The sequence below is a fragment of the Lepisma saccharinum genome, chromosome 3, assembly GCF_977018435.1.
Source record: "Lepisma saccharinum chromosome 3, izLepSacc3.1, whole genome shotgun sequence".
Taxonomy (NCBI): Eukaryota; Metazoa; Arthropoda; class Insecta; order Zygentoma; family Lepismatidae; genus Lepisma; species Lepisma saccharinum.
Window position 1 is genome coordinate 104,510,826 of NC_139231.1, and position 19,162 is coordinate 104,529,987.

General features: G+C 37.1%; 1 protein-coding gene across 13 annotated transcripts in view; it reads right to left on the reverse strand.

Moving 5' to 3' along the window:
• The window catches only part of Liprin-alpha (PTPRF interacting protein alpha), a 575,925-nt gene that overhangs the window by 10,899 nt on the left and 545,864 nt on the right, over positions 1–19,162 (reverse strand). For 5 of the 13 annotated variants that reach the window (XM_083119079.1, XM_083119080.1, XM_083119077.1 and 2 more), the window contains exons 15-20: positions 17,336–17,537; positions 14,189–14,275; positions 12,527–12,711; positions 5,704–5,848; positions 3,737–3,888; positions 1,854–2,048 (exon numbers count right to left, since the gene is read on the reverse strand). In XM_083119079.1, the coding sequence (XP_082975205.1) occupies positions 1,854–2,048; positions 3,737–3,888; positions 5,704–5,848; positions 12,527–12,711; positions 14,189–14,275; positions 17,336–17,537 (966 nt within the window). The remainder of the gene's footprint in view (positions 1–1,853; positions 2,049–3,736; positions 3,889–5,703; positions 5,849–12,526; positions 12,712–14,188; positions 14,276–17,335; positions 17,538–19,162) is intronic. The other 8 variants (XM_083119089.1, XM_083119088.1, XM_083119084.1 and 5 more) reach the window with 7 other exon arrangements.

Sequence of the window (19,162 nt, forward strand, 5' to 3'; positions counted from 1 at the left end):
GCAAAAAAATTTTACTTTACTTGATCAACGACTGTTGTCTTGATATTCAATCACAAGTGAAAAAAAATGCAGTAAAGGACACGCACAATGATCATATTGTTGGATAAGAGATTGTAGTTCTCTCTTTGCATCAAAACACTCAATGAGCAAGCTCCACACCAAGTACATAACTATATTGATCCCAAGTGCAACGAATTATCCAGGAGACAGGTGATGCTCTTGGATGAATTATACATCAAACATTCTGGCCTGTTGTGGCATTTTGTGCATCCTCTGAATATATACAAGGGTTGACAGATAATAATCCGAACTTCTTTTATTTCAGGGCCGTGATTGCAGCCAGGCAACTGATACTGACATATTGCGGTCTGTATGGTGTCACCATTCAGTGGAGGAAGTTGTAACCATCAGCCTCAATTTACTGCCAAAATATGCAAGATGGCAGAGAAGGAGATCTCAGTGTCAGTGGAACAGCATATAATCATGACATTTCTTGTGAAAGAGGGTGCAGTCACCTCAAGACATTTATCAACAACTCACGGCGATCTTTAAATATGACACAATGGCACTTTCATCAGTGTTTGAATGGTGTAAACACTTTCAGGAAGGCCGTGAAGATGTTAGATGACTCCACCCAAAAAGTTCAGAACACAGCCGTCCGCGGGAAAGGTCATGGCATTGTCCATGTTGATTTCCTACACAAGGGACAAACTGTTAATGCTGCATACTACTCTGACTTCCTCTGTGGCAGTGTTCACCATGCTATTCACAAGAAGAGATCTGGACTGTCCACCATAGGAGTCATTCTGCAACATGACAATGCACAGCCACACACCGCCAATCTGACCATCTCCACCATCATAAAATTGGGCTGGGACATACTTCCTCATCCTGCCTACAGTCGCACCTAGTGACTTTCATCTGTTTGGCCCCCTGTAGGAGCATTTGGGAGGACAACATTTTAAGGGTGATGATGAGGTTCAGAGTGCAGTTCTCGAGTGTTTCAGGACCCAGTCCAAAGATTTCTTTACTGCGGGAATACGAAAACTCGTGGACCATTGGAAGAAATGTGTGGAAGTGTTGGGGGACTATGTTGAAAAATGAAATGCCAACCATTGAAATACATGCCTTCATTGTGGAGAAATAAAATCTGTCTGGATTATTATGTCAACCCTCGTATTTAAACCCTTTATAGGTTGTCGAAGTCCATCTTGATACACCCTGCATTCTTAAAATGTGTATCTTACGCACTGATCACTGTAACATTGTTAGATATTTTCTTAATATAATTTGGTATTTATGTTATGCTTTCTTAATATGCACATCTATGCATTTCTAAAATTCCTATGTTTCTAGCAGATAAATTTTAGACTATTACTCTTAGTCTCTTGTGATGAGTGAAGCACACTATGTATTATATGTATATCTTTACTAGGAATATATCTTCCAATTCAAATTTTAACAGTATTATTTCCATGCATATTGGCTTCAATTTCTTCAATTGTGACCAATAACAGTTCATTAAAGTTCTAAAACAATGGGCTCCAGTTAGTTACAGACTGAAGTTTTTCAAAGCCTTCTCATCAAATTTTTGCTATGGAATCAATGTTACCATATATATAAAATTTGTATTACAGGTAGAAAGTTGCGAGGACTGCAAAATGAAAAAAATCTGTAGAGTTAATGTTAAACATTTGACAGAACAAAAAAGAAATCAGAGTTTTTTAAGTCAGTGTTGCCGCGAATGCTTGCAGCTAACCAGACTACATTTGAAAATTAACTAAAACTAAAATAGTTAAGATGATTACGACGTGAGCATCTTGACTGAGATTCAGAGCATAATATAATTTTACCTTATTCCTATTTCTCTTTGGATTTCGGTGTCACTTAATGCACTCATAATTGCTCCGGACTTCACGTTCGCTCTGCAAGCTGCCACATACCATGCAGGCATACCCACCCACAACTCCAACCAGGCTACTATCGTTGGACCATTCCAAAGAGCAAACGGAGTCCCGGCCTTCATAGCTTCTGCTAGAAGTTCATGCCTATTGAAGAAGAATTACATAACATGGATTGATGATGTCATAAGCAATAATTTTATGTCATATGTAACAATTTTGAATGTGCTCCATGTAAAAACAACAACAAAACACACACACACAAAAAAAAAAAAAAGGTTTCAAGCTGACATGAATGTTCAGTACGGATTCGTAAGCTAAATAAATAATGTATTAAACCTGGAGAACACGTAGATATAGCACATGGAAATGAGGTTCCAGACAATAATGTAACATACGAGATGTGGATGTAGGATTTCACACATTCTCAGTCTAGAACCTTCCTCGTGGTAATGTTGCTTTGTAATCAAAGGGTTCAAATTGCCACCAGGAATAGGAACATAGTGGTTTGGATCCCACTTTAAAAGAATGTAGATTCCATCCTAATTAGTCTATCTGTGCATAAAAGTGTACTTAAAACAAACTTGGACTTCTCAGTCTGAACATTTTTATTATTAGTGTTGATAACAGCATTTTGAGACATAGAAATAACATATCAACTCACTTCTGTTGCACGGAAGCACCAAATACTAACACTAAATTAAAAAAAAGTTACAGGTATAGTATGTAACAAAAACCAAAGAATATGGTATAATATCAACTGCTCTCAAATATAGTTTCCATTTCAGATAAATTTTGATAATATGAGCAAAATACACTTTGCCTTTAGCTGCACCTTTAAATGCAATTTACATGGCTGTTCAATAAAGAATTGTCTTCTTATTAACGTAATTTCTAGTGATAAGTTGTTAATTTTATGTTACATTGTTAGCCTAAGGTGTAATGTACACATGGTACTAGTTTCATTGTTTGACTTTAAAGAATTGTCTTCTTATTAACGTAATGTGCCTGTGACAGCTGTGCAGGTTGAGACGTTCAGTTCTGCCTATGGCAATAATGTTGGTAACACACAACAAACAATATGCAGCAGCATTTTGCTTTTGTCTGAACAAATCATCAGCAGAGGCCTATGGAGAGTTTGTTCTCTCATATAACACAGCTCGAAGGTGGACGCGGAACTCCAGCCAGAATCTTACAGAAGAAAACATCAACAGGCCTACTTTAATTCTGAGGGAAGATCGTCGATAAACATTAAGAGTGCTATCAGAAATACTGAAAATTTCATGGGGTGGCACTGCGATGTAGGCAAGAGAAAAAATACACACAAGATGTGTTTGTACACAGTGGGTTGTAAGATTGCTCATGCCCAAATAACAGGACGTTCACATGCATGTTTGTTCACAGTTGAAGATGATGTTACAGGAAGACAAGGAGTTTATTTCAAAGCAGGTGAAGTCCAGACATATCACCATGCCACTTTTTTCTTTTGAAGAGATGCCCTTACTCCAGGGATTTTCCATTATCACAAGCAATAGTGAGGGCTGTGGAGGCGATTCTGAATGACCTATCAACAAACGGCTTCCGGCATGTCTTTGAAGACTGGCAAAAATGTTGGGACAAGTGCAAAAGATGAAAATTATGAGGATGAGTAAAGTTATGTTGTCAAAAAAAAATAAAAATAATAATGATCATTCTTTATTGAACAGCCCTCATATAAATCAATCACAGAACTGTGTGTTCTAATTTTACCTAAGGGTGTTTACGCTGGAACACAACATTAATACAAAACCAACATAGAACCTGTGAACTTCAATGCATTATGAAAATCTACTTACTTCTTCTTTTTTCTTCTATCGAAGTCTCCCTTCTGACCGAGAACTCCACTTAAACTGAGTGTGTCAGCTCCACTGATGTCGCCATCCCCGTACACCGATGCCATCCCTGAGGATTCTGCTGAGACGAGCATTGATGCCTCCTTGGCCTTGACCTGGAAATATACAAGAGAAAAATTCAATGGTCTTGAACCTAACACATACACATGAGCACAAGGACATCATCAGAAATTTTGGGTGGGGGAGAGTGTCAGGTCATTGATATAAAATTGAACGGAAATCATAAAAATAATAATTTAATCATTTTATTAGCAATTTACATGCATGTATAAATATATGCGTGTGTATATCCAAGATTTAAATGAGAATATTAAAATACACCTTAGGTAATTGCAAAATACAGCTCTTCCAAACAATATTGGTGCAAAATAAATGGAAACTTGAATTTTGCATAATTTGCACTCTGCACGGAGTGCAACATGGCATTTTTGCACACCCTGCACAAGACTCCAATCTATACTTTTCGATACTGATACATTGGCATCAATTCAACCCCCTACCCCTCCACACACACACCCCCTTGTATATACCTGGTGAGTGAAAATCAGGCAAAGTTCTTTCTCTTCTATTTTTCACAAATCATGTGTTTTAATTATATTATTGAAACATTTGATTAATTATTTCTGTTATCGACTCCAAATTAAGGAGATTGTTTTACTATTTATGATGAACATTGCAATTCACAGGGGGGAGTTGGGAGACTCAACACCCATATATGAGCACAAATCACATGATGCTGCAAATAAACAATGGAATTTTGAGTTTATTTTTAAGAGATTAGTCCACTAGGTTGTGCTGCAGGGGCCAAGTCAAGGGAATCAGCCACTTGATGCAGAACTTTCCAACCCAATGAATAGAGCCATCACCTTAGTTCCACTGCCAGTAAATGGTTTGGTATTGGAGTGGCCAGGGAAAGTTCCACTTTGAATATTAGCAACAGTAAAGTATAATAGGAAATTAATTTAGGAGCCGAGAATTTATTTCCATACCTAATACAAACGATAGATTTTTCTTGCAATGTTCAATAGGGGACAACAGGAAATCGTAGTATACCTGAAACTGTTATAGAAACTTTCAGAAAAATCTAAATTGTGGAAATGCCTAGGCTGCAAGGCCCAGGTTAAATGTCTGGTGGAATCACATATTTTCACATATCTTTTCACAATATGGCTACGATAAGAGCTCAGCTGTTACCACTTTGAACCAACACCAATGCCAATACTCTTAACAGGTTTCTACTGACGGAACAATTGGCTGTAAAACATGGTGACATTTTGGTCACTATTGAGCTTATTAAGCAGAAATATTATTAGAAGCTATACTGTAGATAAACTGTTTTCGTGTTGTGTTTACCAATTTCAGAAGCATTCAATGAGTCCAATGCAGATTGCATGACATGGCCATTACACTTGAAAATTGAAGGATCTCTCTTTTTACTTTGTAACTCAATAATGACCAAAATGTCACCATGTTTTACCACTGAGCCCTTAATTAAAAGTTGATCATAATAATGAATACTTTTAGTACATAAACATTCCAACATTGCAATTATACCACACTGATTTAATGAAGTTTTCTTTTAAAATATTCCAAGAACTACATCAGAATATTGTCACAATAGTTGCATTTAATCACAAACAGCATTTTTCACACAATACCATTGCAAAATCATAGAAAATTTTGAATAATTTCAAGGATATTTAGGATAGTGTAGCATTTTGCAGATAGTACAAGATACCAAAACTTTGTAAAAGTACTGGCCAGTATAGGTGATAAAATTGAAACAATTACTTTCAAATACTGATATCACTGGTATCTGCTGATACTTTTGGATACCGATACCACCAGGTTATCGGCATCAGTATCAGCTCATCCCTATCTACAGTCTATGGAGCAGTAAAGGCTCTTACCTTCTCTTTTTTGCTGAAGAAGCGGCCAAGGGAGGACTTGATTCCCTTCTTCTTCTGCGGCATGTTTTTGTGCAGCGAATCTTGACTGCTGTTGGCAGAAGACAAAGGAGAAGGTGTGGAGTGCGAACTGTCACCCAAGGAAGTCCTACATAAAAAACATGTAACTCATAAAAGTATTTTTTGAACTCTACCACTACTGTGACCCTTTGATAACCATTTGAATGGTTTGACGTTTGTGCCAGAACAACTTGATGGCTGGTGTTGAATTATACCACTCGTATATAACAGAACAGAAAAAGAAAAAAAAAAGAAAAAGAAAACTGTATGTTGAAACCTCAAGTCATGTGATGTTACTGGAGTATCTATTATTTCTGTTAAGTAAAAAAAAAAAATCTATTCTGTGCTAAGGTATAAACAGAACAAGCAAAAAGAAGCTACACAAACAGTCAATTCATTCACACTATTACTAACAAATAATAATAACAAAATCATATCAGCTAGCTTGTAGCCATAACAACAGCACAAATTACAAAAATTGCAAGAAATTTTATACTGAACAATACTTCAGAGGATGCCATTTACTATACAGGGTGATTATAAAGTCCCATGACATTTGTGAGAAAACGTTAACCGATCTTATTTCTCTTTACAGGTACCAAAATGTTTACATTAGAAGAGCGTATAGCAATTGTTTCGGAACATCTAAGAGGTAGAACGTACAGGGAGGTTTGGGATATGTTGGAACGAAGGTTCAGGAAACCAGCTCCAGCACTAGGAAATATCCAGTTACTGGTAAACAAATTCATATGCACAGGGTCCATAGTGGATGAGAAACACACAGGTCGGTTACCCATATCCAACGAGAAGGTGCAAAATATCTATGATGCCATTGAACGGAGTCCTCGCTCATCCACCCGCCGTTTAAGTCGTGAACTTGGGATACCACAGTCGACTGTCTGGAAAGTGTTGCACTACACCTTGAAAAAGAAAGCATACCGTATCCAGGTAATGCACAAAATGGAAGCTGAGGATTATGCTGCACGATGGGCAATGTGTTTCGATCTCTGTGAGGCTGCACATCAGGAACAGTTAATCGACAACATCCTTTTCAGCGACAAGGCTACATTCCACGTTCGTGGACATGTGAACCGTCATAATTGTCGAATATGGGGTAATGAGCCACCCAATGATACCATCGAATGGCAAAGGGACACTCTGAAAGTGAATGTCTGGTTCGGCATGACCAAACAAAAAGTCTATGGGAAATTCATGTTTGTGGAACAAACAATCAATGGAGGCACTTACCTCGACACGTTACAACTGTTCCTAGAGTCGCAGTTGTTGGATCATGGTATCCTTGGTACAGTGATCTTCCAACAAGATGGTGCACCGCCCCACTTTGCAACCACTGTTCGAGAGTACCTCAACACCACCTTTCCCAACAGGTGGATAGGAAGAGGATCTCTTTGTATGTGGGCATCCCGTTCACCTGATCTTACCCCACTGGATTGGTTTTATCAAAGAGAAGGTCTACAAAACTAAGGTTGCCAATCTCACAGTGTTGAAAGAATGCATGCGAAATGCATGCGAGATGATCACTCCGGCTATGTTTGAGAATGTGTACGAGGGGGGGCTGGAAAGTTCATGAAATCACCCAGAAGAAATAAAAATTGAAACAAATTGTTGTAGCCATTAGAAAGAGCATATATTGTAAACCTCTTATCCTGCATATGATCCTTTTGTCATTGTTATTTTTTTTGTTTCACGTTCAGTAAGAAGAGATGGCGGAGGACCTAAGGAAATTTGAGAAGAATGAGCTTCGCAGCGTCATCAAGTTTTTCGTGTTGCAAGACAAATCCCCCAGGATATACAACAGTAGCCAAATGGGTGAGGCGTTTTAGGACTGGACATGGTGAGACTGAAGATGAACCCCGCTCTGGCAGGCCTGCAAGTGCAGTGACTAGGGAAAACATTGTCAAAGTGCACGACATGTTCATGGAGGATAAGCGCATATCCACCAAAACCATTGCTGCGTATCTGGGGATATTGCGTGAGTGTGTGGGTGTCATAATATCAGAGTATCTGGACATGCGGAAGCTCAGTGCGAAATGGAACCCAAAATGTCTGAATGCTGACCAGAAGAGAACACGAGTGCAGATGTCACGGGAGATCGTGCGCAAATTTCAACACCCTTATGATTTTTTGCGCTGTCTGGTGACTGAAGATGAAACATGTATTCACCATTATGATCCACAGACTAAAAAGCAACCCATGGAGATGCGCCACAGTGGGTCTCCTCGACCGAAAAAGTTCCGAAGTCAAAGGTCAGCAGGGAAGGTTCTGGCATCGGTCTTTTGGGATAAGGACGGTGTCATCCCCATAAAATATCTTAAACAGGGTGAAAACATCAGTGCTGCTGTTTATTCCCAATATTTGATTGAATTGAAGGTGGCTCTGAAGGAAAAACGTCGGGGAAAAGTGAGCCGTGGTGTGCAATTTCTCCAGGACAATGCGCCCTCGCACAAGGCCCATCAAACCATGCAATTGCTGGCGGATCTGGGCTTTACCTGTGTACCCCACACACCCTATTCCCCTGATATCGCCCCATCCGACTATCACCTCTTTCCAAACCTCAAAAAACATCTCAAGGGCACACATTTTCCGCCCGAAGAGGCACTGGTTGAGGAGGTGGAGGGCTGTTTTGCATGGCAGGACAAAACCTTCTATTTGAAAGGGTTACAAATGTTGAAACATTGTTGTGAAACGTGTATTGAGCTTCGGGAGGAATACCTTGAAAAATGTATTAAAATGGTTGTTCCAGCTGTATTCCTTCTGGGTGATTTCACGAACTTTCCAGCCCCCCCTCGTATAATGATGCCTTGTCCCGTTGGGCACTTGTTTTGAAATTGATGGAGGTCATGTGGAAAAGTGTTAATTTTGTGGAGGTCACGTGGAAAAGTGTTACTTTTGTGGCGGTCATGTGGAAAAGCGTTACTTTTGTGACTTGGGTGTGTCTTCTGTACTGAGTTCCATTAATTTTGTTATTAGTCGCTGATTTCCCAAAAATGTCATGGGACTTTATAATCACCCTGTATTACACGAACACTTGCTGACTGATACTTAATGTGTTGCTGAAATTAAAAATTTCAAAACTTTTATCACAATTGGTAAAAATGTATTCTGATATTCAATTTCTATCCTTAGAAAGTTTGATAAAAGGGGACATGTAATTAATGTATTACACAGTATATTATCTTCCATAAGGTAAAACCCAAGAAATGTAGTTTTGAAGCACCCCTTTCAAATCTTGTATGCATTATTTGTTTCTCAAGTACAATAGAAATAAACTCGTTTACCTGAATTTGATGGGCATGTTCTCATTTTGGATAAATGAAATGTCAGATAATTCAGAATATATTGTGCTCAGCATTTAGTGTACATTAAACAAGTATAATGAATATGACACATGACCAATAAAATAATGTTAAAATACAATACATGCTTCCCTATTACTTTTCACCAGCATTCTGGTCTGTTTCCAACTGTACCATTCATATCTTTTAGGATAGTTCTCTTTATAGTAGTTCATAAAGCTTCATTTGGGGCATGTACTATTACTAGCATCAATTCTTCTCTCTGTTCTAAAATATCTACAGCCATTATCTCTCACTTATAAATTTCCATCCATTGATATTGTCCTTTCTATCCTTATGCATCATACATGCCACTCCTGCCTTAGCTCTTGGTGCTGCACAACAAAACAGTAGAAAGTATTCATCAAATTCTTCAATTCCATTACATTCGTTCTTTCTGTTATTGTGAAGTACTTCACTTTTGCTTCCTTAATTTCTCCAACAATTTCATGTTCTTGCCAATTTAGACCTCTCACATTCGAAGTTCAATGAACCATATCCTCAGTTATAGTGATCTGTCCAGCTCTCTCTCTCATGTCCTTCATTTACACATTTTGGTTTCAAATGTGAAGCGGATTGGCCTACATTGTAGCCAAATGGTGTGGCTCCCTCCTTTCTGTTTCTGGTCTTGGAGAGCTTGGCTGTTCTGCTTTTGGGTTTTATGGAGTACAGTAATCTCTCTTACCCGAACCCTTTTCCTTTTCTAATCCAGGTTTGGGACTAGATATTCCATAAAACAATGCCTGCTGGAGCGAGGCGGCAATCCTTGCAACTATTGAAATATTGCATCATGGAAGGCTACAGGAAACCAGTACTCAGGCAATCAAGCTCTTGTGATGGCATTGTCATGATCAAAAAACATTCTGGATATAAAACAAGTGCCTCATTTGAATCTCAGGTTGGGAATTGTTCAAGAGGGCACATCAAAGATGACAACACAGTAACATTAAGTATTTACCTAATCACAATACAAAGAGGCATGTTTGGTCTAATAGAACATTTACTTATCCAATTTTTATTCCTTGCTGGAAGGGGTCCTCTAAGCCCTTTAAAAATGTTGTTTAGCACCCCTCCCCTGCTGTAAAGAAAATTCTGGATACATGCCTGTCTGCATATAACTACAACCTTTAGCTAGATGAACATTTTTTTTACCCTCATCTTCTTTTGTATGGATTAACTATGTGTAATACTAAATTTTCAAAAAATCCATCTGACCAATTTCTTTCTTGTAAATGGCAACCTCTGGAATGCAACAGCAACACATATTTTAATAAAGCTATGAAATTAAAACAAAATAATAATAATAATAAAGCTTGCAATAACATCAAGCTGTGGTAGCTAAGAATTCTGCATGTGTCTACATACATACATACACATCAAACTGGTTAAGTGTTGATAACTAATTTTGCACTGGGAACAGCTGGTTTTAAGAACCGAGCCTGAAGGCTGGGTATGGGCCTATATGTGCTCGGGTAGTGTACACTGGCAGTCACTAACAGGATTAATGGTTTCTCTTTTGGCTCTGTGCCTCGAACATTGTTCCAATTCAGATTCTGCACATTGAAAGGGCTGGAAATTCAGCAGCAAGATCATATTTAAACTTCAGTTACTGGTCGGGAGTATATCATTCCAACAGAATCTATTCTTTATTAAAGACATACTGAAGAACATGTTTACAGTGTTTACCATAGGCAATGTAAGCAAATATTTAAAGTAAGATCAAACATTCTTGCACACATGTGTGACAGTGAATTGCTCAATAGCTTTTAATGAAAATCTTAGTAATGACGCACTGTCATCAAAGTGAGTTTACTTGGAACAGTATGTATTGGGGATGTAGTTAAACTGATATGACGATATTCAAATTATATTTTAATTTTATTTAAAAATAACTTCATGCCAGCCTGTATGGCAAAGGGGATCAACAATAACATGCTACGAAGCCAGAAGTCCCAGGTTTCAAACCTTGGTTAAGACATCTATGTTACATGTGTGTTTGTCCAGTCATTTAAAGTAAGATCAAACATTCTTGCACACATGTGTGACAGTGAATTGCTCAATAGCTTTTAATGAAAATCTTAGTAATGACGCACTGTCATAGAAGTGAGTTTACTTGGAACAGTATGTATTGGTGCCTCTGCGAGTTAACTTAGAACAATTGGGGATGTAGTTAAACTGATATGACGATATTCAAATTATATTTTAATTTTATTTAAAAATAACTTCATAGCCAGCCTGTATGGCAAAGGGGATCAACAATAACATGCTACGAAGCCAGAAGTCCCAGGTTTCAAACCTTGGTTAAGACATCTATGTTACATGTGTGTTTGTCCAGTCATCCGTTTTGTTTTATCAGTTTGTCATTCATCTTCATTGCTGCGATAAACTTGAGCAGTAGAAAAGCAATGTAAAATAACCAAAAATAGAAAGTAAAAATAACCTTCTCCCATAAACAATAATATGCAAAGTAAAACTTATGAACAATGCATGGTTTGGATTTTTTCATTTTCACAAATTAAGAAATGTAAATACACTGAAAGGAAGCACTGACTCATCTATGTGAAATTAAAAAAAATATATATATTCTTAGGGATGAACTAATAGATATGTAGAAATTTCAGTGAAAAATGCACTCGACCAGGACTTGCACCCGGGTCAGTTCTGTGGATAAGTGTATTCATTTTCTACCATGTTACTTGATTCCCCAAAACATGAATAAGCAATGTTATTTAGTAAAGTATGTTCATGCTACTGCCTTTCAGAAGACAAAAAATAACCTTGAGCATGGTGGACTGTGTGGGGAAGAACAGAGCCAAAAGAGATTGCTATCTATTAATGTCTCGTCCACTCCATGCAGTTAATGTAATTAGTAACCTGAATGACACATGGTCCTGAGTTATACCAGTAGTAGCCTCTGTGTTAGCCTGGGTTGAGGCAGCATTATGCACAGCTGTTCTGCACAAGGAGAAAAACAACACTAATGAAGCCGTTTCACTCTTAAATTAACCATCACATAACAAGCAAAACAGAATAATGAATATGTTACATGAAAGAAATTTGCTGAAGTAGCAAATATCCGCCATCACTGCAACAACAAAAAAAAAGAAGTCATGTCCAGAATTGTTTCTCCTGTACAGATTACAAAAACTTTCACCAGGTTAACCAGTTTAACATACAAGCCAATACAGTGAGTGTAAAATAAGTATCATTCTAAAGCATTCAAAAGAAAGAGAAGTAATGGCAAAAAATTATTTTTTTTAAAGGCATTTCCAAATGCGTGTTGAACTGGAAATTTTTGTGTGTCTCTCAAGTTAACGATGCTCTCATTGTTGTTCTAAAGATTAATATACTTCTTTTTGTTTAGATAAACCAAGCACCAAGCCAAATTCATGGAAATGTAAATGACTTACCTCCGAAGTTCTTCGGAACTCTGCGCAAGGGCTTGAGCCACTCTCTCCAAACGTAATGACCTCGATGTTGGAGGGCTGCTCTCCGGCTTCATTGACCTAATATCCTCCTTCGAAAGCTCCGCAGATGGCGGAGCCAACTGGAGCTGTAGGCACATCATGATGTCTGAATCAAAGCTTGAAATCTTCTGCGGGAGTGAAAATCTCCCTTAACAGTTTCCACACACTCAAGACACAACCCTCACACCCACCCAAGGGATCGGCACGCACACTCTCATTCACGCAAGTACTCTTGAACAGGGAAAACAAAATGCTACACTGGCTCATGTTGAAATAGTTATCAGCTTTTTAAGAAATTTCACAGCTCTTATATAAACAGGCATTTAAAAAAAGTAATAATAATATCTTGGCAAAAAATAACAAAGCTTCATGAGCTGCTTACATTGATTCAACTCAGAATAAGCAGAAGCCAAGCATTTTGTTCTTTAACAAAGGATAGAGTCTGGAAGAGAATTCAAATGCAGTGAGTGAAGAAAAGTTACAACATTCAATCAATAATTTCTTAATTCTTTATTTTTTCTCTCTTTCGCATTCAATCACACATTCACACTGAAAGATGAGTGATGAACCTACTGAATTACTTTGAAAGATATATACATGGAAAAACTGGATAGCTCATGCTACATTCTGTTATTGAATTACAATTGCAGAACACATTAATTGAACTAAAATGAATGTATACTGGACAATATATGTATATATCCTACTGTACTATAAAAAAGATCTACAAAATAACTACAGACATTTTTTAAAAATTTATTCTAAGAGAGGATACTTCACAAATCTGCCTAAAATTACCTTATGATACAAGCGAATGATTTTCTACAAAAACATAATTATGAAAACAATACTACTAGAAGCACACTACAAGAGAGATAAACATGTTAAAAATAACAGGTGACCAGCATTACTTTTTCTTCTTCACCTAGTTTCTTAAGAAAATACAAATAATTACATTAATGGTACTAAACTCACATCACTGAAAAATCTGGAAAGTGACCTACAGATACTGAAAACTACTGTATAAGGAGATGTGTATGCAGCTTGTCAAGCATTTCGCTAAAGTATATTCTGTTGAGATTTAAAGAGAGGGAAGCTGCACGTAGTATCATGGATAATAAAAGATGCACATGAAACTGAAATATCTCACTCCCACTGCTCTCATAGGAAAAAAAAGAATCAGGAGACAACACACAACACATCCGAGGGAGCAAACAGAAAAATGATAACAAGACAATCCAACTCATAAAACGTGCTTGTGCTAAACATCATGGGGTTTTAAGATGCACTGCAAAGGAAATTACAGGAAAACAACAGGCTTTAAATATAATTACAGGCATTCCAAAACCGACTTCCTTTGTGTGTTGTATGTATATACACACACATACAAATGTGTTTACATAAGTAATGTATGTATATATACACACGCACACATGTCATTGTATATACATTTAAAAGGAAAAGTGGATGACAATCCTAGGTGCACAAAACTGCAGCTGAAAAAATGAGATGTAGTAAAAAAAAACAATGAAACTCATCCATACATGGGTAGGCGAAAGGTTGTAGCTGGGTGATGGGTGCAGGAAAACCGTGCCCTATACAAACCTGGCTAGCAGGCAGTGATTCGGAAAGATGGCCCGGACTGAGAGAGGCATACTGATGCAGGTGAGCTGGTGACATAGAAGCTGGGGCCTAGAAAAACAGTCATTACAAACAGCAATTCAGTTAGCCCCAAGGGGAGAAAAAAGAGAAAACAGATGATGAGGAACAAAGAGAACAACAATTACTGCTAATAATTTTGTTAATGCCACATTCCAAAAACAAAAAATAACAACAATAATTTATTTTTAATATCTATTATTGAATCTAATCATATCTCATCGCATTCCAATATTAACATATTCTGTTCCAGCATGTAAATTGGTTGAAGGTTTCGTATATACTCTGTGGAGTATTTATTGAATCTTGATGCATAGTCAAAAAAGAAACACTGCAAGACAAGAGTTCTAAGTAACAACTAGGTCCCGCATTGCATAAGGATACAAAAGGTAAGAATAAGAGTAATAAAAAACTAGCCTTCCACCTCAATAGCAATCTTAAAAGACAACTGCGGTAAAAAACACACATACAGTGCAGAAGTTAAGAAAAAATTGAAAAAAAAAAGGTCACACAACAAGGTGAATAGTTTTTTTTATCATGTGACACAACGGAACAATCTACGTACACACACACACACACACGCACAAACAATTTTGGTAGTGGAGTTGCAAGTCTGTGACGGGAGACAGGAAAGGTAGCAGGTAGCTGATGCAGCTTCGGAATATCTTGAATGGCATAATGAAAGCTACTTCCTGCAATTTACATACATATCTATGACCTGTGGCAATTTTCATGTATTTTGGAAATGACTGAATTTCTGTACAGTCAGTGTTCTGAAATGGTGCATGCAGTACTTGTATTTTGCATATCAAAGTTCACTTTTCTATCTCTTCAGGTTAATTGCAAGGATGATAATAATAAATGCTAGATTAACTTGATTAGACTGGCAGGCTGGTGAGAAGACATTTGCCAGTGGTGGCAGGTATCTGTTCTGTTCTGTCTGTGTGTGTGCGTATGTGCATGTGTATGATAGGAACAGAACATAAACAAGAAAATTCAAGGAGCAATTTTTCAACTACAATAAACTGAAGAGAGAAATATACCATTATTAAAATATGTATCAATTTATGTCTTGGCGAGATAGATTGGCCTTCCATATGAATGATATATATAACTGATCTGATGACATTTTCAGATCTACTATGAGACAAAGAAAAATATGAAAACATCATTGATGAAGTTGAAACAAAGTATGGATGTGATAATGAAGGTAGGCAGAGGATGAAAAGATGGAAATAAACTGAATAAGAGTTTCATGTTTGAATTCACAGCTGCAATGCCAACAAACATTTCTTATTTCTCCAAATACTACTTACTTTAAAGAAGTGCACATTTGAGTGTATTTGATTAATCATAAATTGTTATTCAATCTTTGCTTTACATTAGGGTAGTGCACTGGTGAAAAAATGTTGCATTAGTATGAAAGATTAAATTCACAATTAGAAAATACTAATCTCTTGTAGTAAGTCTTGAAGCTTTCCTGGTGACGAATGACAAAAAGATTCTCTCAGGTTATTGACCACGTGAGTAGTGGAAAGGATTCCAAGCTTTCAAGACCTAACATCGCACTAATCTTCAGTGATGTTAGCTCTCGATACGATAGCTTGGAATCCTCTCCACAAATCACCTAGTCGATAGCCCGAGATAACCTTTTCAACAAATCTCTCATGGAATAAGTGGGGGATTCTCATTGTTCCATTACTGAAACTTGTGTGACTTTGATTAAATGCAAAATAGGAGGGAGGAGGTAAATCGTTTATTATTTACACTGCCAGTGTTATGAGAGCTTCTGTGAATTTTGTAACTGACTGTTCCTAAACGTGTCCTCTGAAGATCACCCTGAACTTGCATCCAATTAGGATCTGAATTGTATATGAGTACATAAATGACTAATTAAACAATGTGGTGGCTATATTTATTAATTAGAATAATCACCTGATTTACAACCATTGGAGACAATGCAGAGTTTTGTCATAACTAAAATAACTCTTCAAATTATAATATTAAAAGAGTGTATTATTGTGTTGTAATTTGTAACTTCAACTGTTTTGAGGTATGGTTAGGATCCCAACCTATCTGTTCACTTGAAAGCAGTCCAAGAGTATGATGGATATAAAGAGACAGACTATGGAGTACAAATGAACAAATAGGAACTATCATTAGTTTTGAGGTACCAAGAGATTGTATGTGTACATGCCTGCATGTGCTATTCGAGTCAGCAGAGTATAAAGAAAATTTAGGATGCGATGCATTTTATCTTTTTCCTTCATGTTTATGTTTTGAACAAACTCAGTTTCTTTCTTTGTACAGTGCAGTACAAATTAGTAAATATTTTGCAGTAATGTTTCCTGTGAATTTTTGAGACATTTGCCTTGATTTTCTACTTCTCTAGGTTATTCAGAATGATGAGGAAGAATGACAAATTGATGAAATAGATGAGGGAATAAAACTTGATGGAACATTCATTGAATACCCAGGATTCAAAGTAGGAATCCTTGATTCACTAAACCTGTCCACCATTGAGTTGCCTGTCAAATTCAAATTTAGGGGAGGGGGACTTGGAGGGCTACAACCCTGGGCCTCTATCTGCAAATGGGGTTTTCACTAGGAGAGGCTGCTGGGAGGCATCAACTACTCGAGACCTGAATGACAACGAGACCAAATAAAAGAGGTCTGAGTAAATGGCACCAAATTTTTATATTGCCTGATATGAGTTATACTGGATTTATCTTACATTTTCAGGAAGAACTGGTACTACATTTCAACAATAGAGACCGTAAATTCGAGATCTGCATCCAGATACCACACTTTTCTCAATGCATAACCAGATGAATGTAATGGTATGTACAATTGTGTGAAGATCATGAGTGTCAACTTTCCTACCACCAATAAAGCCTAAAGCACAGCTCACGTGTATGAAATGAATAAGAAGAAAGAATTCTCAGGAGCTAAAATTATGGCAACATTTAACCTCGTACAGGGAAGACCAAATTAAAATTATATCCTCCTTAAAAGGTTTCCTCACATCTGCATTATAAGAAAATAAAAATATGGATAATGTAAAACCAAAAAAGAACATTCAGAAAAACTTACGGTGTGATACTTATGGAGGTAATCCCGTTGTGGAGAATGATGAGACTTTGGTGTTGAACGACCGCTGAGGGGTGGTGAAGTTCTCTCGAAACTCCTCCCACGGACTAGCAAATTCATGTGTTCCAGACTTCCCACTCGAGATTCCAGCTCCTCTGCCCTGGCCTCTGTACTCTGCTTCTCTTCCTGAATCAACCTGTACCAACAATAATGTTTTAAAAATTAAAGTGATTCAGTAACATTTATGGAAGCTCATTAATGCAGGTAATAATGTGAGAGGCAGTGTTGGAATTGCACAACACTCTTGAAGTATTGTAGATTATTATTATTAGTTTTTGTAAAAGTCAAAGGTACAGCTATTAAGGCGAAGAGTGACAGTTTCGCACCAGGTGTGCATTTATTTCAATATCATCGGAATGGGCATTGCTACTATATATAAAAAAATAAAAAAAATGGTGAACTAGAGAGTATAAATTTCTCCTCATGTTGCAAGTGAAAGCATTTTTAAAGCTGATTATTAAGCTAGACACAATGTTTGAAAAATATGATGAGTAAGAATTTTCAGAAACAATGTATTCCTTATGGAGAAAAAAATGCAAGAACTTCAACTTCAAATTACGGCTAATCAAATGGAAGTTTCAAATTTTCCACCTACCAATAAAATCTTTAATCTGTCCTCTTTCATTCATGTGCTTTTCTGTGGCATCTGCAGTTTGATATTCCCAAGAGAGCAAGTAAAATAATACTCCCATAAGCATAATGCTAAGTTTTCTCCTCCTCCTACTACCATCCAGCGCACAAACCTCTTCTCTCCCCAGACCACGAGGAAAGGTCAGAGCAGTTTTAGGTCCTCACTTCTGGGTGGATACAAACTGTTCCATCTGCCCTTAATGAACCATATCAGACCATAAACCCTGGGAATCGAACCTGGATTTTCCAAGTGAGTCAAGTATCTTACTAACTAGACTATGATGGTTTGTGATTTTTTATTGTTATTTCAGACATACTGATGATGAAAAGTTTTCTAAAATTATTTTATCTACCCTTGGAGAAGAAATGTCAGATGCACATGCGCTAAACTTTTTATGAAGAGTAGTTCACAAGTTACTAAACCATACAACCACTACCCTTGCAATGGGTAGATGTGGAATATTTTATCATCATTCATCATGTATTTCTCTTCTTTGGGACTAAATTCCAATGTCCAAGACATTATATATGAAGATAAATAGATAAATATAGTTCAAGATCCTCCATTATTCTTTCACTTTACACCAGACCGTGGGAAGTTTCTTAACTCCTGGCACTAACACACACACACATCACATATATATCCATTTGTATCCTGTATGCATTCAAAAAGTATACCGGAGATTTTTCTGGAAAAATGAAAATTTGAAACTTAAGTACTTAATAAAAATGACCAAATTGCACGTTCAACGTCCCCCCCCAAAAAAGAGGCAAATTTACAAAAACATGTTATACCATTTACGTTGAAATCTAATTTCTTGAAAATATATTAGTGTCCACTGCAGTGGTGGCAAAAGGCATAAAACTTTCTCTGGATTGCATTCTTCTTTCGGAAGTGCAGGAAAGAATTATCAGATGATTTTGCTTCATGTTCATATTGTTATTGCTATGAAATCATAAACATCAAGTTTAGATGCTCATGAGAAGAGAATGGTTCCAACATAGCATTGGATTATCATTAACATTAACTGTCAAAACATTGGCTATACTACAGCCAAAACAGCTTGGGTGCTTCCACTATCCATGCCATATTGGATTACTTCTCTCCTCAGCAGACCATACTGGTAGGACACTGTCAGA